This window comes from Bombus bifarius, unplaced genomic scaffold, assembly GCF_011952205.1.
Source record: "Bombus bifarius isolate JDL3187 unplaced genomic scaffold, Bbif_JDL3187 scf7180000007986, whole genome shotgun sequence".
Classification (NCBI taxonomy): Eukaryota; Metazoa; Arthropoda; class Insecta; order Hymenoptera; family Apidae; genus Bombus; species Bombus bifarius.
In genome coordinates, this window is record NW_022884368.1 from 367,932 (window position 1) to 388,330 (window position 20,399).

General features: G+C 54.8%; 1 protein-coding gene across 2 annotated transcripts; it reads left to right on the top strand.

Annotated features, from left to right (window-relative positions):
- Positions 1–1,673: 1,673 nt before the first annotated feature.
- Positions 1,674–18,978, top strand: LOC117205049 (T-box protein H15-like). Of its 2 annotated transcripts, none has more exons than XM_033443100.1 (6): positions 1,674–2,735; positions 8,502–8,754; positions 10,320–10,593; positions 11,316–11,480; positions 17,454–17,530; positions 17,612–18,978. In XM_033443100.1, the coding sequence occupies exons 1-6, from the start codon at positions 2,156–2,158 to the stop codon at positions 18,243–18,245; spliced, it is 1,983 nt and encodes a 660-aa protein (XP_033298991.1). In that variant the 5' UTR covers positions 1,674–2,155; the 3' UTR covers positions 18,246–18,978. The 2 variants fall into 2 exon arrangements, with proteins under 2 accessions (XP_033298991.1, XP_033298992.1); XM_033443101.1 differs by having other exon boundaries at positions 17,624–18,978.
- The last annotated feature ends 1,421 nt before the right edge of the window (positions 18,979–20,399 follow it).

Below are 20,399 nucleotides of genomic sequence, written 5' to 3' on the forward strand. Positions count from 1 at the left end.
AAGGCGAGACGAAACGTCGCGCTTCCGCCCAACGGCGATCGACCCCGTGTAGAATCGTCGTCCACAGGACCGTGGAAGGACGAGCGACGAAACAACGGTGTACCCAAGCAGCCGGCTAGGTTGCCGCGGTTAGCGAGCTCCGACCGAGGAGCAGCTAACCACCCACCGGCGTTACCGGTCGCTCGCGTTTAAAGCTCCGCCAGTAAAACGATAAATTGCACGACTCGACGGAACCGCGCAAAGAACCAGGGAGCCACGGGGGAGGAGAGAAAGGGAGAAGAAGAGCGGTGGCGGAAAGAGAGGGAACGGGGAATGGCAGAACGAAGAGAGGAAAACGGTGGTCCCTGTCAGCAATTGCCCCCTCTCGTAAGAAAAAATGGCAGCTGTTGTGGCTAGATGCCGCGTACCGAACCATAATGCCGTACCACCCTCCTCGCTTACTCGTCCGCACGGAGCTCGCGCGAGAGGGCATTCGGAGCTCGAGGAGAAACGGGAGGCCGACCGTGCCGAAAGTACCAACCTGGACGGGAGAAAAGAGGACGATCGAACGAAACGGCTCGGCTGCTGAACGAGGAGGAACGATCGGTCGAGGTAAGAGGAACAACGAAGAACCGCAAAAGAGGAGGGAGGCACGTAGGTACGGTTCGCGACGACCACCACCATCTCTGTCGCTGTCGCCGCCACCGCCGCCACCGGATCCGCCACCCACCACCACCACCGCCGCCACCACCACCACCACCACCACCATCACCACCACCACCATCATCACCACCACCACTACTACCACCACCACCACCATCGCAGCCACCGCCACCGACGTCGCTGCTGCCTCCATCGTCGTAGCTACATAGGATCCTACTATCACCGCTACAAACGACTCTACCAGAGGACCATCACGATCACCGTTGGCATCACCGGCGTGATACTATACTCGTGACGATCGCCGCCACGAGGAGGCTGGTAACGCGATCGGTAACGTTTCAACGACGCGGGAACCAAGGGAAAGGAAGGGAAAGCGTCGAAAGGGGAAGCGGAGGAGCGGAGAGAGCGCGCGAGAAGAAGAGAAAACGCGGTTCGCGGGTATACGCGCGTGGAAAGACAGCTGGCTGCCGGTTGGCGATCGCGCGCGCGCGCGTCCACCTCGACACGAAGAAGAAGGACGGAAGCGTTAATAAGGTGGTCGCAAACCTCTCGGCGAATTCCTAGGAGGAGAGAGACTACGGGCGGAGCCGGGTGCTGATCGCTCGGGCGGAGCTTCGCTCGAGGGAACCGCCTACCGAGCTAGGGTCGCCTTTTCTCCCTGTTGAACAGGCCGCCCCATCGTCGTCTCACACCCTGAGAGAGTCGAGTGGCGCGCGTTCTCTCCCGCTACCCCGTGTCTCGCCGCGCGCGTCGCGGACGATCGAGCTCGAGCGAGCCGCGAAGCGCCGGGGGTGGGGGCCGAAACGAGAAGCCGGCCGCCGGTGGCGCGGGTCAGTCTGTCGGGCAACCGGTCGCTCTCTCGTTTCTCGTTCTGTCCGCGCTCTCCGCTCGACTCGACCGCGTTCTCCACGCTCCGAGACTCGATACAAGTCGTCGATATCGTGCGACACGTTCTACTCGAATCGAAATCCAAACTAAAATCGCCCTCGACCTCTCTCTTCCTCGCCTGTTGGGGCCAGTGTCGTGGTCGTCGTCGTTATCGTCGCTGTCGTCGTCGTCGTTGTCGTGGTCGTCGTGGTCGTCGTCGTTGTTGTTGTTGTCGTTCCGCGAAAAGTGTGTCGGAACAGTTTGCCCGCCGTTTTTCACACCCGGAGACTCGACGCATCCTGGTGACCGTGGCGATGCGCGCGCCTCGTCGCGCACTTCGACGATCGACTTAACCCCGGTCCGCGAGCACCGAGTCGCGCGAGTCGACGACCCTCGCGAGGCGCGGTTTCTCTCCGTCAAAAACGATCGTCGATTGTTGGCGCTCGATCGAAAGATTCGAACGTTCGATCGCTGGGACGCAGGCGAGGCGACGCGATCGTCGCATCGCCGCCCGGGAGAATGTGGAAAATTTCTGTTGGGTGGATCGGCGGGCAGGTAACGACTGTTTCCGGAGCGAACCAAAGACCGATCTTCTCTCGATAATAGTTGACAGACGAGCGAGGTTCGAGACGCAGAGCGTGAGGTGATGTTGCTGGAGTCGCGAGGTCTCAGCGGCAGGAAGAGAAACAGATTGACGCTGTCTTCGTTCGGTGGTGGAGGTGGCGGTGGCAGTGGCGGTGGCGGCTGCGGCGGTGGAGGCGGAGGCGGAGGAGGAGGAGGCGGCTGCGGTGCCGGCAGCGAGGAGGACGACGAGGAATCTCGACATCTGTTTCTTGGAAGAAAAATGCAGACCGAGGGTGCCGCCGCCTCCGCGGTTTCCACCGGTTTGTCACCCGGCTGCACGCGCGACGACGGCGACGAGAGTTCCAGCCCTTCGCCGAACAGCAGCCTCTTGAACAATCTCAACAACAACTGCAACTCGAATCGCCAATGCGCCACCGACTTTAGCATCGCGGCCATCATGGCCCGAGATTCTAGGCAGCAGCAGCAGCAGCAACAACAGCAGCAGCAACAGACGCAACAGCAATCGCAGACCTCGCCATTGCAGCAGCAGCAGCAGCAACAGCAATCGGTTCAGCAACAAACTCAGCCTCAGCTGCAACAACCTCATCATAATCGGCAGTTGCAGCAACAGGCCGTCGGCGGAGGGAAATTGCATCAACACGGTGAGCTCTTTCCTTCCTCATTCTCGACGTAGAAATCCGATCGTAGCTGTCTCGTTATCGGGTCGAGCCACTCACCGCAGTTTTTTCTAAGCTTTGGTTCGGGCAATGAAATCGTTTTTCTTCGCGTTCCATGTACGTATGTACGTTAATAATGAAACCACGGTTCTCCGTCGTTTTTCTCGGCGAGCAAAAAAGGCGACCGACGAAAGAACGATCCTATCGATCGTTGGTTATCGGCTATCGGTTATCGGTTATTCGTGGCCGGTTGGTTGTTGCCGGTTTCTTCGAGCAACCTGCGACGAACTCGAGCTAGAACGACGACCACGTTGGTGACCATGACTACGATTACGATCGCCGTCGAGACGAGTAGCGTTTGTCTTAATCGCGAAGGGCGTTATTTTTGAAAGGTTACCTGTCGTGGCAGAGAGGCAGAGAGTGGCAAAGTAAGAGGGAAGGAAGGAGGGAAAGCGGGGAGATAGGAAAAAAAGAAGAAAAGTAGAGAACGACGGAGCGCTGGTGCGTGGTTAATGAATTATTTAGCGGCGAAGATTGTGAATGAACCGGCATGTAGCCGGGTTTGTGCCCGGGCGCGCGTTAATTCGCCAGGCGAGAAACGGCCGTTTCGCGCAGCCAGGTGAGGTGTCTCATCGGAATTCTGGAAACGATCGTGGCTGCTTTGCTCAGCCAGACGTCCGAACGAGACTCGACGGTGTTTGGTTTCATCATCGCGTATCTTGGACGCCCGCGGCGAATAATCGCCCACGAAGATTCTACGCGGTCGAAATTTACGGTTGGCCACGGTGCAATTCACCCACGGAAACGGACCGTCGTTCCCAAATAAACTTGGGTAAACGGTGCGATGAATCGACCAAACTCTCGTGTGCGTGCACGTGTGTTGGACACGCGCGAATACTCTCCTCCTCTTCCTCCTCCTCCTTCCCCTCCTTCTCCTTTCATGTTCGCCAGCCACCTAGTTCGAATAAATCGCTAATCCAAAACTCGGGAACCTCGTGACTCGTTAACCGGCGACGAATTATGCCTCTCGGAGACTCGCGTTTCCGAGGTAGCGTGTTCCTGCGTGGCCGTTCGCGTACGAATTTCGTTCAACCGTTTGAAAGCGTTTCGTTTTGCAAAGTAACGAGACGAACGACACTTATCGAGCGGCGAACGATACACCGTTGTCGCCGACGTACACGACTCGATGCGAACGTCATCCGTAAAAAAGTAATCGGTGACTCGCTCGAGCAACGAGCTTGCATGTCTGCTTGAACGCTTACTTGGACCCCCGTAGCCCTCGCTCGGCGAACGCCAGCCTCCACCCGTGACGATCGTCCGGATTTCGTTGTCGCTTCACGACCAAACGCATCGGACAACGAAAGTCAACGATCGATTTCCAGATGGAGTCCAGACGACTCGTCGTCTGTGACGCGTAAACGTCGAACCTCGGAGCGAAAATCACGCGGCCGATAGACGTTTTATACGCGTCGAACCATCTGCAATTTGGTGGACGCCCACTTGAATCGTTTTACCGTTCGGGCAATCGCCAGGGCTTCCGTTGCGCCGGTAGTTACGATATCGCACTCTATTTTCCCGTGTTCTTTTTTTTTTTTTCTTTTTCTTTCATCTTTCCAAGAGTCGGAGCTCTTTGTGTCCCAAGTTTGCGACAAGCGAGATTTCTTGCTACGATAGATGATAAGTGATAAGCGATATCGATAAGGGAGAACGATTATCGCGTTTCACCGCTACGCGGATGATTTTTAGTCGGACAAACGCAGAAGATGTCAATTACGATAATTTACAACGAATACGATGTTGGAGACGATACCGGGGAAATGCTCGCGCCGCATTTTATAGCACACGTTAACGATTCAAGATGTATACCGTGTCTCTGCGTGTCGATCTACCCTGTAATCTATCGACGATCGGTTCGCAAACGTGCGGTCCGTTCGAAACGAACGGACGATACGGTCGGCGAAACGAGGCGATACGGTTCGTTCAGCCGGAATATTGCATCGCACGTCGTTGCTCGACTAAAACCTTCTGATAGTTGTGCGTAGTTGTAGTCAGAGGCAAAGCTAGAAAGCACGCAGAAATTACGGTGATTTTCGTTTCGATCAACGTCGCGTCGTTGATTCGAGTTGTTTAGCGACCACGTTAACTGACAGGCTGTCGGTGACGCAGTGTCGATCTTGCCGAATCGTTTCGGTGTTCCGCTGGCGCTGTCTCGAGACGAGTCCGCGTGTGTGAACCACGTTGTTTGCAAAATACGAGGAGAAAACTTGTCTGCCGGGTGACGAAATTGCTTCGCGTTGCGATAGAAACGAGAGTTTCGAAGGATAGAAGGTCGCGTGGGAATTCCGTCGGACATGATCCAAAGAGCACGTACTTCGTTACAACCGGATTAATTTATGTTTCGCGAACAAACAAAATGCTTCTTTTAATTACCTGTCGACAGATTGATCGATTGCCCTGAGTCTCTCTCTCTTTCTCTCTTCTTTTCTCTCTCTCTCTCTCTCTCTCTCTCTCTCGATCAGATAGCGCGTAACAGGCTGGCTACACTCGAGAAAACCGAGATACGCGAGTTTTTGAAGAAACGCCGAGAATCGAACGCTGTCGCGATAGCTCGCTTTTCGATGATATCTCCTATTGCGTTTTTGATAATCGAGAAGATCAGAGAACAATTTGTAGATTTCGTGGATTCGCGGCAACCGAACGACCGATAAGAGAGAAAACCCGTCGATTATCGTTGTCGATACGCGAACTTGCTTGTTTGTTAGGCAATCGCGTCACGTTGATCGCGAGAGCTTTCGTAACGAAGGACAAAGAAAGACAGCGCGATCGATTTCGAGACTCCGCACCTTGATCGAGTCGAGCGGTGCGATCGATTAAAAATAGCCGGCGGAATACGAAATCGGCGATCCGCGAAGAAAATCGTGGCGTAACGTAGAAATATGGAAAGAGAAGTGTCTGGGTCGCGAGTCGCGAGGCAAGTTTAAGGCTCGATGCGAGCCAGCGGTTTGCGGCAAATCGCTGCAACGGCAACGAGTCGAAAGGACAAGGAGATACGCGTGTACGTATCCTTCTCTCGCGAAATAGACGACTTTGAAACAAATACCTGGTTTCTCTGTTCTACCAACGCCACCGCAACGGTGTCGTACGGTAGAACGTCTGGACCGAGCCTGAAACGACGTGGTGGAAAGCGAGACGAGAAGCGCGTGACGCGCGAACGAAGAAGAAGGCGGGAAGAGCTGAAGTTCTCGTAGATCTCGTGGGAGGACATTAGCAGTGGGACGCGTTTCAATCTGTCCTCCTTTGCGTCTTTGATCCGGCGGCACTGGTGCGCCGTGCACTCGCAACCGTAACTCACTTGACGAGGTCGCTCGTAAACTCGAACGAAACTCGTGCTCAGTCGGCAGACGCGCAGCCACGAACCGTTCTGGCGACTCGTCATCCGTTTCGTCAGTCGTTTAACACCGCCGTTCGCCGTGTCGAATAAAAATACGCGGATGACAGACCACACATCGCGCCAACCTTCTCTGACCGGCCAATTAGCCGCTACGGCCTCGCGAAAATTCCCGTTTAAACAGTTATTCGCGTTTCGCGCGACGACACCTTCGCTACCGCCTACGCCACTTCCGCCACCGTCGCTGCCCTCGTGCCCTCGTGTCGCGTCTTTTTGCCCTGCGTGCAACTCGAGTGCCGCTCCGACTTTAGCCTGGGAATGTCGGAACGTCGGTGTCGCGACCACGGTGGAAAATCACCGGCTTTCCCTGCGACTCCCGTGACCCTCCCGATCCCTGCCACGCCGGAAATGTCGCTGATTTTTGTCGCGTCAAGCTCGGTCGCTCGTTCCTTCGCGATGCTACGATAAAGAAACTCGTTGATTTGCAAAAACCGTGCAAGCATAAACGGGAGAGAGGGTAAAAAGAAAATAGACTGAGAGGGAGAGAGAGAGGGGCAAGAGACGCAACGATTGGTTTTTCTCTCCCTTGAGAGCGAGGAGAATCAGTTTAACGAGCGAAAGTAATTTTTAAGCGTGCCGCGTTAAGTGAAATACACGGTTGTAAAGTTATCGACGTAGAAAATCTGCTGCGAAAATAGTTGGCAGAGCGGATAGTGTTTATTGTTAATTTATTCGCGATAACTCGAATTTATCGAGTGTCGGAAGTTAATCGTTCGGCCGATCGAGAGGAATTGTTTGTTAGTCGGTGAAACCCGATTTGATTTGCGTTCGGTCGTCGCTCGATCGATTGGAAAAAACGGCCGAACGAATGAAACACTGCGAGTGGAACTCGCGAACGCGTTTCTCTCGTTCCATCACGGATCGCTCGGAACGGATCTCGCGAACCCTCGTCCGCGGGGGGTTTCTTCTATTTTACCGCGCGTTTCTTGCCTCTCGAAAGCTCTTGGACGAGCGAGCGTCCCTAACTCTGCACGGTTGTTCCAAAGACGGAGGAAATGGCGCAAGAGTCGCGTTCGATGGCGGCTATCGTTGAAAAAACTCGCGCGAGAATTTCATCGCCCGGCCGCGACCTAACGAATTTCGGACGTCCTGCAGCTTGACCGTAACGAGCAGTTTGCGATCGAACGACCCCTCGGGATCGAACGCGTTTACGCGCGCCGTTTTAGGCGATGGCACGCTATCCAATTTCCGAAATTGCAATCGGCAAGAGACAAATTGAAAACCGATGCGAGAGAGAGGTATCTGTGCGCGAGGGCAAACAAGAGCGTTCGTCGCCGTTTTACCTTGGCCGGAAAGATTGTAATTTCACGAACCGCTGCCACTTGGTCGGCATTGGTCGGGATAATAACGTTAAACTAAAGTAACCTCCGTCGTAAGTGGATAATTATCCTTTAGCAGCCGCTACCGCGGCGTCGTTATTGTCTCGGCCGGGAAGACGCTCTAACGAATGCCGAGGGAGACGAAGAGACGAAGAGAGAAAAAGTGGGAGAACGAACCGCGCGCGTTCGATTACGCCGGTCTAGAGCCTATCGGCGTCGTGCAAAACACGGAACGAACGATCCTTGAAAATCGCAAACTATCGATTAATTATAGGAACGCGCGCGCGGTAGATTGCGATCTGCTGTCGCTTTCGGGTTATTCGCGATACAGATGGTCGGCTGGTTCGTCGATGCGTTGGTTGGTTGCGACGCGCGGCTCGAGAATTCGGTCGACCGATCGAGTGGGTCGCGTGATTGCGTTTACGCAACTGCGAAACCGACGATCGAGACGACTACTAATTATCGAGAGAATGAGTGTCATTGTGTCGCGGAACACGGTTCTCGCAACAACAGACGGTGGATGCCTCGTGGCGGTTCGCATCACTCCGCGCCTTACCCCACCTCGTCGCATCGCGTCACAAGACATTAGCTACGAATTACTACTTGGGATAACGGCAATTTTCTTTCGCGGTGCCTGCTTTAGCCGCAAAACGTGTTCGTGGTTGTTCGTGACCCACGCTGCAGCTGGGAACCTTTCGATGTACACGGAGGGAGAGGCGCGAGATTATCCGCATCCGAGTCGAGGTTTCTATATGCCTGTTGCCGATAGCCACGATGCAACCGATTAATCAATTATCCGTCGTCGTGGCTAACGCCTTTTTATTAGCTCGACCCGTGCGCGGTATCTCGATACATGCGTTTCTTTCATCGATAAACGATTCGATCGGTTTTCCCTTTCCGGTTGTCGCGGTAATTTCATCCTCTCTTTCGACCAAGTGGCAACCATTAAACCTACAACTTCATTATCCCTCGCGTGCTTTTCAGAAAGGGAACCGAGCGTTTCTGGAGTGGTCCGCGGCGCTCCACCGATTCAGGAGGCGATCGTCGCGGAAGACGATCCAGAGACGGACGACGCCGGAAGCACCAGCGGCAAAGCAGCTTCACCCGTGAATCCTCTCCTTCAGGAACGGTCCAACTGCGAAGAGCTTAGGCACGTGGTGTGTCACCTCGAGACGAAAGACTTATGGGATAAATTCAACGAACTAGGCACCGAGATGATCATCACGAAAACTGGCAGGTAAGGTTCCCCCCTATTTGCGTCTCTGGAGAGGGCGAACGGAAAAGCAATTCAAATATTCGCGTAAAGACGATGTCGGGCGCGCAGCGTGTAAGCGGACTTGATTAAACGGTCTCCCTCGATTACGATTATCGCCGATCTACGGTACGTGACGAACTGGCGGGCGAGTAAAATTGGACGAAGAACGCGATCGAACAGTCGGCAAACGTCGAGACGACGTTATCGAGAGACGACGAGAAGAAGAGGACGATGGGAAGGGAGGCGAATACCGGAGAAAGGACGAGAGCGACGCGACGCGGCGGACGCGCGCCTAATTGCCCGCCACGACGGCAACATCCGTGCTGCTGCTGTTGCTGCTCCCGCTCCCGCTCCTTCTCGTTGTTCGCTGACTCCCAAAGGGGTTCCACTACCCTACTGCGCGTTTACTCGCGCGTTGGTAATTAGATCTGCGCCGCGATGTTGCTCGTCGCACCCTCCACCCGCGTCAACTTATCGTCCCTCACCCGGTCGACTTTCTACCACGCCACCCTCCACCGCCTTCGCCACCGCTCCTCTGTCTCTGTCTCCGTCTCTGTCTCTGCCTCCGCCTCTGCCTCCGCCTTTGCCTCCTCCGCCTTTGCCACCGCTTCCGCCTCCGCCTCCGCCTCCGCCTCCTACGTCGTATCCCGGTCTTTACCCTCTCTCCCTCGTATCCCGTTATTTGCAGAGACTTAAAGGACAAAACTCGAGAGACCTTCCCCTTCGTTCCTCTCGGCCAGAAAATTCTCCCTTCTCGCACGACCGTGTCCTTAGACCCCTGTCTTCGAAGCGCGGCACCGGCGTTTCCAAGCAGCAGCTCGGGTGTTGCGTTCGCCAAGTGGGCGTGAACGTTTCCGAAGGAGGAAATTTGCCAAGCTTTTCGAGAAGTTTTAACGACGACGGCGACCCGTCGACGAAAGAATCGTCGCCGTGGTTTCGATCGACGCGAGAAACAGGGTGGAGGGCGTGGGAGCGGGTCTGGGAAGGAAAAGCGACGTCCCGGGATGAGAGGAAGTCGGGGGTTAGAGGTTCGATCGTGGGTGAGGAGGTCGTGTACAGGGGGTAGGCAGAAGGTGGAATCGAAGAGGCTAGCTTCTCTCGCGAGGCGAGTTCAATTCATTAACAAAGGACGGGTTGATAAATAAAAGCATTACTCACGCTCGTGGCGCTGGCGGGATGAATGCATACCGAGTCGACAAGGACCGAGGAGAAGACGTAGATAAGATCGGCGGGTGTCCCCGCGTTTTAGTGGTCGAGCAGCGGGGGGCCCGACACGGTATTAATGTTTGGCCTCCGAGGCAAAACATTCACGCCAGGCTTCATCCTCTGCCCCCTCGATTCTGACCCTCCGCCCCCTCTGCCTGCTGGTTCTTCTGGTACCCAGCGAACCTGCCACCACCTCGGTGTCCGCTTCGGTGTTGGCGCGTTAACCCTGAAATCGGCGTGGACGGTTTTCGACCACCGATAATCCTCTCTCTCTCTCTCTCTCTCTCTCTCTCTCTCTCTCTCTCTCTCTGTCTCTTGCTCAGCTATCGTTTATTTCGCAGGAGAATGTTTCCAACGTGCAGAGTGTCGTTCAACGGATTGAAGGCGGATAGTCGATACGCGGTTCTGATGGACATCGTTCCTGTGGATAACAAGAGGTATCGATACGCGTATCACAGGAGCTCTTGGCTGGTAGCTGGGAAGGCCGATCCTCCGGCGCCCGCTCGTCTCTACGTGCACCCGGACTCACCTTTTACGGGCGAGCAGCTTCGAAAGCAAGTCGTCTCGTTCGAAAAAGTGAAGCTTACCAACAACGACATGGATAGGCACGGCCACGTGAGTAGCTTTGCGGCAAACACCGAGCTCGTAGTTCGATCGATCAGTATTTGTTTTCGTTTGCGACTCGTTTCGATTTGTTTCGATTCGTTTCGGTTCGTTTCGTCCGATTCGCGGGAGAACGAGAACGCATCCAACGCGTCGCTTCGGTCGGTGGGTTCTCGTGGCAGTATCGTGGTCTGGTATTCGATTTCTCTCCGACAACGACAGCGGCAGCGGCAGCCAGCAGCGGACTCCTTAATTCATCGGATGACTGACGTAAATAGGAACCCCGATCGTGGCTACGGTTCTTCACGGTACTCATTTTGTATTCAGGATGTTACACGGTGCCGGACGAAGGCAAAGTGATTCTTTTGAATGGTAAGCGGGGAACGTTCGAGACCAGCAAAGTGCTCCTAATTCATACGCTTTTTCTCCCGTCGAGATCCTCTCGTATCGTCCATCTATCGTTTCCCGAGGCGATAGACGAATCGAAGAAGGTCGAGGGACGAAGAACGGGACGGACCGGGCCGAAGTCGAGAAACGCGACGAATCGGTGCACCGAATACGGTCGAATCGATGCCAGTCGAGGGGGGTGAGACGCAACGTTCGCGAAGATTACGCGATGGTAGTGGTAACAGACTCTCGTTCGATTTAAACGCGGTACGATCGTTTATTTTCAAACGCGTCGATAAAGATACCACGCGCTGCGAATCTTCTGACCGACTCGTAACGATTTCCAGCTGGTGTTGAACTCGATGCACAAATATCAACCGAGGATTCACCTGGTGAAGCGACCGGAGTCGGGTACCTCCAAGCCGATAACAGACCTCGAAAAGGAACCTCACAAGACCTTCATATTCCCAGAGGCGATATTCACCGCTGTCACCGCCTATCAGAATCAACTCGTAAGTCTCGCTTTGTTTCTCGCTACCGTTACACGCTTTTATTCGTTCCACCTTCCTTCCCCAGTTCCTTTTCTCCTCCTTTTTTCCCTCTTTTATCCTTGCTTTCTCTCCTTGGCCCTTTTCGCTTTTTTCTCACGCGATTCTCGACGCGTCGGTCGAGATCTGCCCTGCCGCGCCGTGACGCATCGCGCGTCTTCCACGTGCCCTCGGGAACGGTGCTCTCTCTCTCTCTCTCTCTCTCGCTCTCTTCCTCTCTCGCCTGCTCGTCGCTCGGCCCTTCGCTTCGGATAATCGTTTCCTCTCTACCGATTGAAACGTACAAATTGTCCTACCCCCGGGCTGCCACATTTTCTTCTCGCAGTCAGCGGATTCGGTCGCCATCGCGAATTTTCGACTTGCCTGCGCGACATTTAAATTAACGGTGAGCGCGGGACGTTCCAGTGACTCCAGGCGGTGGTTTTCCGCTTTGAATTGTTAGCGGACGCTCGCGTTGGAACGCGACGACTTAGCCGGAGACCGGTCGTACATTTAACCTCGCGACGATTCTTCTTGCGCGCGTCCAACTACGGATTCCTTGGTTCGGAGCGCGAGAAGGGCGACAGCGCAATCGTATTTTACGATAGTCGTTTAGCAGCGACCGCCTGGTGTGTGGTCTGACTCGCGGTCGTTCGCATTCCACGGGCGTCGCGATGCCCGCGGCACGACGCGAGATCCGATTTTCGAGCCACGAGAGACGCGCGACGTCTATTCTCTCCTCTTCCATTTCTCTTCGAACAACGCGATCGGAATCCTCCGCCTGTTTTTGTTCCTTCCAAACTAACCAGAATCGTCGTTGTCGTTATCGTCGTCGTAGTTGCTGAAGCGGCTTTCGAACAACGCGCCAGACGAAAGACGGAGCAAAGTCGCAGACCGTACGTTCTGCGATTCCTTAGATTCGAGCATCTCCGCGTAGTTTGCCTCTAATAAAGGAGAAAAGTACAAGATCCGCGAGAGCTGCGGTCGTTCCGACGAAGAGAGAGAAGAAGGAAAGCGAGGCAATCGAGCGGCTTCAAAGCGCTAACGGGTGGTCCGCGTTGGACGACCCACCCTCGTCGTCCGCGACAACCACGAGAACGTCGGAGCCGTTGATGACGATGATGAGGTGCGAAGAGATGCCCCGGCAATTACCTCGACCCGGCTCTCCTTCCCTTTCCTTTCCTTTCCTTTCCTTTCCTTTCCTTCCGTCCCCTTCCCCCTCCTACGTCCAATTTCCAACGTCCGTTCCCACTGTTCTCCCCGGCCTCGCACGCTCTTCTTCGTAACTCTCTTTTTCCTATCTCCGGCGTCCTTTGTCCTCGCTTCTGCTCGTTATCACCGTGTTCGACCGCGCTCTTCACCGCCTCAGCCGCAACGACGAGGGCAGAAGCGAAGGCGGAGATTCGCGGTCGCGATCGTCGCTCGATACTTCCGATCGCGTGTCACGAGAAAAAAAGCGAAGCGGTGGAGCGAGGACAAGAGGATTTCCGTGGCGTAGAGACATTGGCTCGTTTAGCCGGCCGTCGCGCCGCGCTGTCTCGAAATTGATTCGTCGCGGTTCGCGGCTCTCCCATCGGTCGGTCGGTCGGTCGTCGTTATCGTGCTCTCGGTGTTGTCTTTCGTCTTGTTCGCTGGCTCCGTTGCTCTTCTCGTGCTCGTCATCGTCGAGGGGTAGGCTCGTTTAGCAGGGACCAACTTTTTTTTCCCTGCCAGCCACTTCCCGTGTACGAACTACGTATCGTTGCGGACGGTTTTTGTCTTCCTCTTGTCTTTCCAAGCCGACTCTTTCTCGTAACGACCTCTAACACCGACTCGATTCGTCTTTCTCGCTCGCACGCGTCATAATTCATAACCTAACTGCCGTTCTTCTTCCCTCTGGCCACGCTCGCCGTTGGTATTCCTCTCCATCCGTTCTGCCGGCTCCTTATCGCCAGCTGATGTCTCCTCGCCTTCTCTCGTTCGCTGCCTCTTCTCTTTCGCTCGGGACTCGGCCGCCCCGCTCTCCCCGACCCATGTTCTGTTCCGCTCCTAATCGTCCCGCTCGTGGTGGTCGTCGTGGACGGGCCGTCGTTATCCAAAGTCGACGTTTACGCTTCTGGAATAGATGCGTAGATACATAAGTATGTAAATACTTACTACCGTATAGCTACGGGCAGGCTGCCACGTTCCACGCACTATTCGGCGGTTTCTCTGCTCGGCCATCATTCGAATTATCGGCTCGAATCGGTTGCGGTTCTCCGATTTCGTTCGATGTTAGGACGAAGATAACGACGTTGGCCCGAGAGATAACGTTCGTTGGGAGCGTAAGAAACTCTAACGGAGAATAGGACTCGAAGAGAGACGCGAGTTAAACGTATTCGTCGTGTTTCGTTTAACGATTTCGGAGTTTGTAAAGATAATCGAGAAAAACGACGACGTATCGCCGGAAGGTGTTTTAAGATAAACGCAGTTTCAACGCTGTACCTCGTAATAATTGCGGAGTAATCGTGATCGCGATCATCGCAGTGGAAAATTCTCGTGGTAATAAATCGCGCGTCGCTATCTTTTTATACCTTGTGCCTCTATACTTTGGCTAATTAGCTGCTCGACGCTGAAACGAGGGGCAACTGCCTGCTAAGTCGTTTCACGTTTCGTGAATTCCGAGAAAAACCGTGAAAAAAGCGAAGAAGCGGAGAGAAACGGAACGAAGGAGGAAAGGGAACGAAGCGAGAAGTAAGGACGCGCTAACGTAAAAAGAAGACGGGGCCGAGCGCGTCGCGGAACAAGGTAGAGCGGGTGCAAAAGCAGAAGCAGAAGAAGGTGGAGACGAGGAGGAAACAGCGAAGGAGATGAAGAGGAGATGAAAGAAAAGAAAGAGAAGAAGGAGGAGGAGGAAGAAGAGGAAGAAGAGGAAGAAGAAGAAGAAGAAGCAGTCGATGGTTTTAGTGGCTGCAGGCGTCGGCGTCGGCATGCACGAACGAAAGAAAACATAAATAATCGCGTTCAAATGAGACAGAGGCGGCAGAGAGGAAGAGGAGGAGGCCCCTCTGGAAACCACACACGGCGGCTGTACGCGTTGGCGGCTGGTCGGTTGGCACACACGCGTGTACTTACTTACGGCCACCGGGACACACACGGCCACGCTTCGATTTCGTCGTGCGCGCGTCGAACGCCAAACCACGAACATTTCGCTTCGTTCGCGAAGTTTGTTCGCGACAACGCGAATTCTCCACGAGACGCCGCTCTGTGAAGAAGACAGAGAACGCCAGGAACAGAAAGAAAGAGAAGAAGAGAGAGAGCGAAAGAAAGAGTAAGTTTAGGGAGCATGACAGCGCGCAACCGGCACTAAATAGCGGCCGTGGTGCGCGCCGAGCTTCCAAGCCGAGCGAGCGCGGGACCCCTTCTTCGATGAGCGCGTCTCTATTAAATCTATTATTAGTAGCGGACCGGGTGCGAAAGCATCCCTTTCAATTACCTACGGCTTCATTTTGCGGAGCTTCTGTGGAGGGAGCGACCGAAGCGGAATCGGACCATGTAGCGAGGGAATACTCCTGTACGTCTCTCTTTCTCCTCCCTCTCTCTCTCTCTCTCTCTTTCTCTTCGGTCGAAACGCGAAAAAATTCATATGGTTGGACGATCGATCGGTGCTGGCGTTAGCAGGTCGAATCGCTTTCTTTCGCGACTAGCGGTTCGTGAATGGAAACGGTCGAAACTCCCCCGAGTGCGAAGAACCGATCGGTCCCAACAGAGAGAAACGCAAGCCCGCTCACCGCGTTCGCAAATTCTCTCTCAATTTTCATCGGCGCTTCGCAGCTGGACGTAATTGGCTACCTGTCGTTCGATGAACAAACGTTGTTCGATCGGTCCTCGTGCTACCGACTACGATCGAACCGCGCCTTTGTTCAGCTTTCGTTGAAAATTATGTACTTCGTGTCCTGAAAACCGCGCCCCTTTCTTTCCTTCTTTAGCCCAGCCGAGTACGAGGTTCACGCTCGCGAGTATCGCGTGACGAATCGCCGTGGACTTTGTTCCGTGCATCGTCGATCGCGTCGGCCTGTCGTTGGTCGTTGGCAGCGGCGAATTCGCGAGTCGGTCCTGCAGAATCGCACGGCGATCCGACGAAGCCAGAGGGCAACGACCTTCGCTCGCGCATCGACCGATACCGGCGACGACAAAAATCTCCTGTATTTTTTTCGCGATTCCCGCTATCCCGGCCGATATAGAGTAAAATATCTGGCAGGAGGGTGCACCGCTGGCTGCTACGATTTATACGTTCCGACGATGGTTTGGCATCGAGAGAGCGAGGAAATATATCATGGCGTAGCACTCGCCGCGCGTTCACCGTGGACGCTGTAAATCGGTCTGGGAAGTGGTCCAACCGTTTGGTCGGATCGTGTCAGTGAAATCGTATAACTTGATCATCGTTTGCCGGGATAGCCGCGCGTACGATCGACCAGCGAATTTCGTTTTTCATCCGAGTAAAGAGCGAGATCGTCGTGGCCTCGCATTCCTTGGAAACTGGCGTTCGGTGTCGGTGTCGATAGACGGACGCAGGCGAAAAGCGGTGGCCGCGCGGCGCGCGCCTCTCGATTTGCCTGAAAGGAGAAGGCGTAGCCGCGTGCGCGTCGAGTTGCTAAATTAATCGGTGCTCGTCGCGAGACCGCCGACGCGATAGACGCGTGGCGGCGAGTCCAGTCCGTCACCGGTTCGAATCCGGCAAAAGGAGCTGCACGATATCAAAGCGAACGGTTCGCGCAAAGTAGCGGCCGCGCTGGTCGATTTCAAAGATAGGCGTATGGTCGCGAGGCGAGTGAACTATAGCTGCCCGGCTGATCGTAAAACGAACACAGCCGACAGAGAACGACGCCGCGCGGAGACCGAAGCGGAACGACGCGCGCGATCCAAGTAAGTAGCTAGACGACGAGGACGACGCTGACGGCGGAGGTGGGCCAGATGTTTGGCTAATGATGTCAGCGGAATCGTAACTAAAACCGAGGCAGCTCCGGGCTTAGCGCGGCTTAGCCTCGGCTTTGAACGAAAGAGTCTTATTACCAGGCTGCACGTGCTGCTCCTGAGCGCGAAACCGTAGGGTAATTGGACCACCCACTCGACACCGACTCTAGCTTCCGACCCTCTCTCTCCCTCTCTCTCTCTTTCCCTCTCTATCTCTCTCTCTCTCTCTCTCTCTCTCTCGCTCACAAACACGCGCGGATGCTTGCTCTCTCTCTTACATCCCGCCTCTACCTCACTCTCTCTCTCTCTCTCTTCCAACCTTTCCATCTCGACCTTCCCTTCCGGGGGATTTTCGGAGAGAAACGAACGAGGACGAGTCGAAGGACGGTTTTTTTCGTCGAAAGCGAGAAAGCAAGTCGACCGCACCGCGAAATCATACCGTTTTCCTTTTTTGAATGGGACCGATAGTTTCGGTATTCGGATACGACAGAGGTGCGGGGAAGAGGAATCTTTCGTCCGTCGAGGGTTTACGGAAGCGTGAGACGGGAAGAATCTCGTCACCCCGAGCTAATTCGACTTTGACCGATGCCACCTGCTCCGTCCGCATCGTGGGTGGCCGAATGGCGGCGGTAACGCGAAACGGCCGAACGCTGCCCTCGCGAAGACCAGTTGGGGTAGATTTCTAGCTGCCAACTTTCTCCAGCGAATTTCGAAAGATCGCGAACTCGAACGACCGCGCCTCGTTCTCGCTATCACCGTGATCCTTCGTTCCCCGGTTCTGTCCCTTTTACTATCTGGAATGCAATGCCGCGTCGTTTTTCCCGGCTTCTTCTAATTTTACGAGCCGTTGATTCTCGATCGATGGAACGAACCGTTTCGAAACGGTCGACCGTTTTCCGATACGCGTCGTTGGCGGCCGACGATGACGTAACTTCCGACTGGAGAAAAGTCGTCGTAGGTAACGAGATGGGGAAATGGACGGCGGCTGACGAAAATCGACGACCAAGATTGACTTTTCTGTTTCAGATCACGAAGCTCAAGATCGACAGCAATCCGTTCGCTAAGGGGTTTCGGGACTCGTCTCGTCTGACCGATTTCGAGAGGTAAATCTTAGGAACGTGTTTACGGACGCTGCGCGACGAACTCTAATCGCCGCGAGAGCGAATACGCGCGTAATCGAGCAGCTTCCCTTTCAGGGAGACGATGGAGTCGATGCTGGCCGAGCAGCAATCGCTGAGGTTTCCCCATCGGCTTCCGTTCGAGATGGATCAACTTCAGGCCGGAGCGGTGGGTAACCTCAGCCTGGAGGAGAAGGCGCTGTGGGCGGCGCGGTCGCAGATGCTGCTTCGGGCCGCGGCGGCGGTCGCGGTCAGCCCGTACGCTCAGCTGGTCGGGCCCGCGGCTCTCGTCTACCCCGGCGCCTCGTCCGCCGGCACCAGCCATCAGCAGCAACAGCAGCAGCAACACCAGCAGCAACAACAGCAGCAACAGCTCGGCCATCTGTGGTGGGCTTCGTCGATCGGGCCGACGCTGTTCGCGGCCGCGCATCACCAGCAACAGCAGCAGCAACAACAACAACAGCAGCAGTTGGCAGGGTCCAGCACGCAGAGTCCGAGCACGGGGCCAGCGGCACCTCGGCCTCTCTACCCATCGGCCTTGGCTCTGGCGCACCATCGTTTCTCTCCGTACCACGTGGCCACCGCCCCCAAATCCTCCACCCCGGTCGGGCCATCGCTCTCTCCCTCGCCCTCGCGAAGAGCGACACCTTCTCCGACAGACAGTCTCGGAAGAGACGCCCAGGATATGTCGCCGTCGTAGTCGACGTCCTCCCCTCGGCGCCGCCGTATCGCGCGCGCGCGCGCACTCTTCCACGACCTCGGGACCACTCGACTTCTCCCCGCACGAGACCCGCTGCCACGCTTCTCGTCGTTCTTTCCGTGTGTCTGATCCTCACCGGGAATCGTCACTGGCAACAACCACGTCGTCGCAGAATTCGCGTTTTCGATCGGAGCAACGTAACGGGAAGAAGCGGAAGAATAAGAAGAGGAAGAAGAAGAAGACGAAGACGTAGACGAAAACGAGGACGAAGACGAAGCACTGTATATACGGTACGGTCGTTGTTGGATCCCCTGGCCGCACGTACGTGCATTCTTAAGCGATCAATCGTATGACGACCTTTACTGTATATAGCTATACATATATACGTACGAATTCACGAGACCTAGGTAATATCGACTTCGTTCGTGTAACATAAGTTGTATATTTCGTATCACGACTTATCGTTATCGTTATCGTTATTTATGTTCCAACTCCGTACTCGACGTGGAGAAACGCAGAGCGGAACGTTGCGCGTTCGTGTCCGAAGAGAACGCGCTCTGCGTCTTTTCCACGCAAAATAGCTTAAGCGACGATTCATTGTCGCCGGTATCGGCGATTAGCGTTAGCATAGAGCGTTATATCGTTGATGCTTGTGTTGTGAAGATGCATAAAATATCGCTGTGCAAGCTGTTCCCTTGTAAATAAACCCTAATAAACTCTTGTACCAAGCCTACAGCAACAACTACCAACTACCAACCAGCAGCTACTTATTCGTTCCGCTCCTATCTCCATCCGGACCCGGTTTCTTCGCTCCAAAGCGTGGCAACGACGAATTGCCACGCAGCACCGCGTCTACCGAAGTATCGATCCGTCGCCTCGGTAATGACACACGAGTCGTACCGTTCAACTCCTCCCTTCCGGTGAAAACGGAATTTTTCCTCGAACGAAGCTGGTTTCCTGGTTCGTCGAGAGACGGTCGCCAGATCGTCGGGATACTGACGGCACGCGCGGACATCGAGAGGGAATCCGACGGATTCCGCAGGATAGGCGATTTCAATTCCCTCGGTTAACCGAGTACCGGGGATCGTAGGATGGCCGGACAAAGCGCCGGATTTGTCCCTCGAACCTCTCGACGACGCGCCTTGGAAATTTGAATCCACGGGATCGCCGAAGAAAACGACTCGACTAGCACGAGAGATTATCGTCGGTCGATCTGCCTGTTCGGGAGGTGCGGAAAAGAAAGGCGTCCGGGCGAGAAATCTTTCTGGCAAGAGGAGGCGGCATACATATCGCCGCGAATCGGAGGCGAGCACCGTTGTGGCGTTTTAATGCGAAACGAAGGCATTATAAAGCCATTAACCGTTGAACGAGTCGGCTCGACTCTGGCCGACACAGGTCGAGGCCGGTTGCGTGCGAATGCGCGCATCGACGCTCTTTATTTGAATACACAAAACATTAACGGCTCTGCTCGGACGCTCACCCTCTTCCCCAGCCATAGAGTGAGAGACGACTTTGCTTGTCCGGGACAAGAAACACCGCCGAACCTTCTTCGCCGAGTTTTTCCTATCCTATCGTATCCTTCGACCGTATCGTATCTCGAACTCGCCCTTTTTCCTTTTACTCTTCATTCCTTAACGCAAGTCGCGCACGCTTTTAACAACAGTCTGCTCGTACGGTTCGAGACGAACGTTCGAGATCAGCGAACGCGTCGAATCGTCGATTATTCTCGTGGAAACGAGGAAAGCGAGGCGAAAGAGGACAGAATCGAGAAAGAGAGAGAGAGAGAGAGAGGAAGAGGGAAAATCTGTAAAAGAGAAAGAGCAACGTAGACGATGATAACCGTATAGCGTATTTTTCTCTTTTCACTTTACTCGTTCTCATTCTTGTTTTTTGCTCTCGTTTTTGTCCTTCTTCTTCTTCCTTTTCTACTGGCTCTCGCAAGTCGACGCGGTGGAACGCCCACTTCCTGACCGATTCTTGGCCACTTCATTCCGCGTGTTTCGGGACCGAAAGCCGGCGAAAAACGCGTACCAGTGTGCGTGTCTAACGAAGACAACGAGGCAACGAAGAAAAGGCAAAAGCGCGCGCGTCGGAGAAACGAGCGAGAGAAGGAGACTTGGCTCGCCTAATTTGCTCGGTAATGTCCCGCCGGGA

Bases quoted from the DNA above. Each gene is read 5' to 3' on its own strand.
- LOC117205049 (XM_033443100.1), top strand. From the start codon at position 2,156: ATGTTGCTGGAGTCGCGAGGTCTCAGCGGCAGGAAGAGAAACAGATTG. The intron at 2,736-8,501 runs GTGAGCTCTTTC...CGTGCTTTTCAG, and splicing joins AGGGAAATTGCATCAACACG to AAAGGGAACCGAGCGTTTCT. The intron at 8,755-10,319 runs GTAAGGTTCCCC...TTTATTTCGCAG, and splicing joins ATCATCACGAAAACTGGCAG to GAGAATGTTTCCAACGTGCA.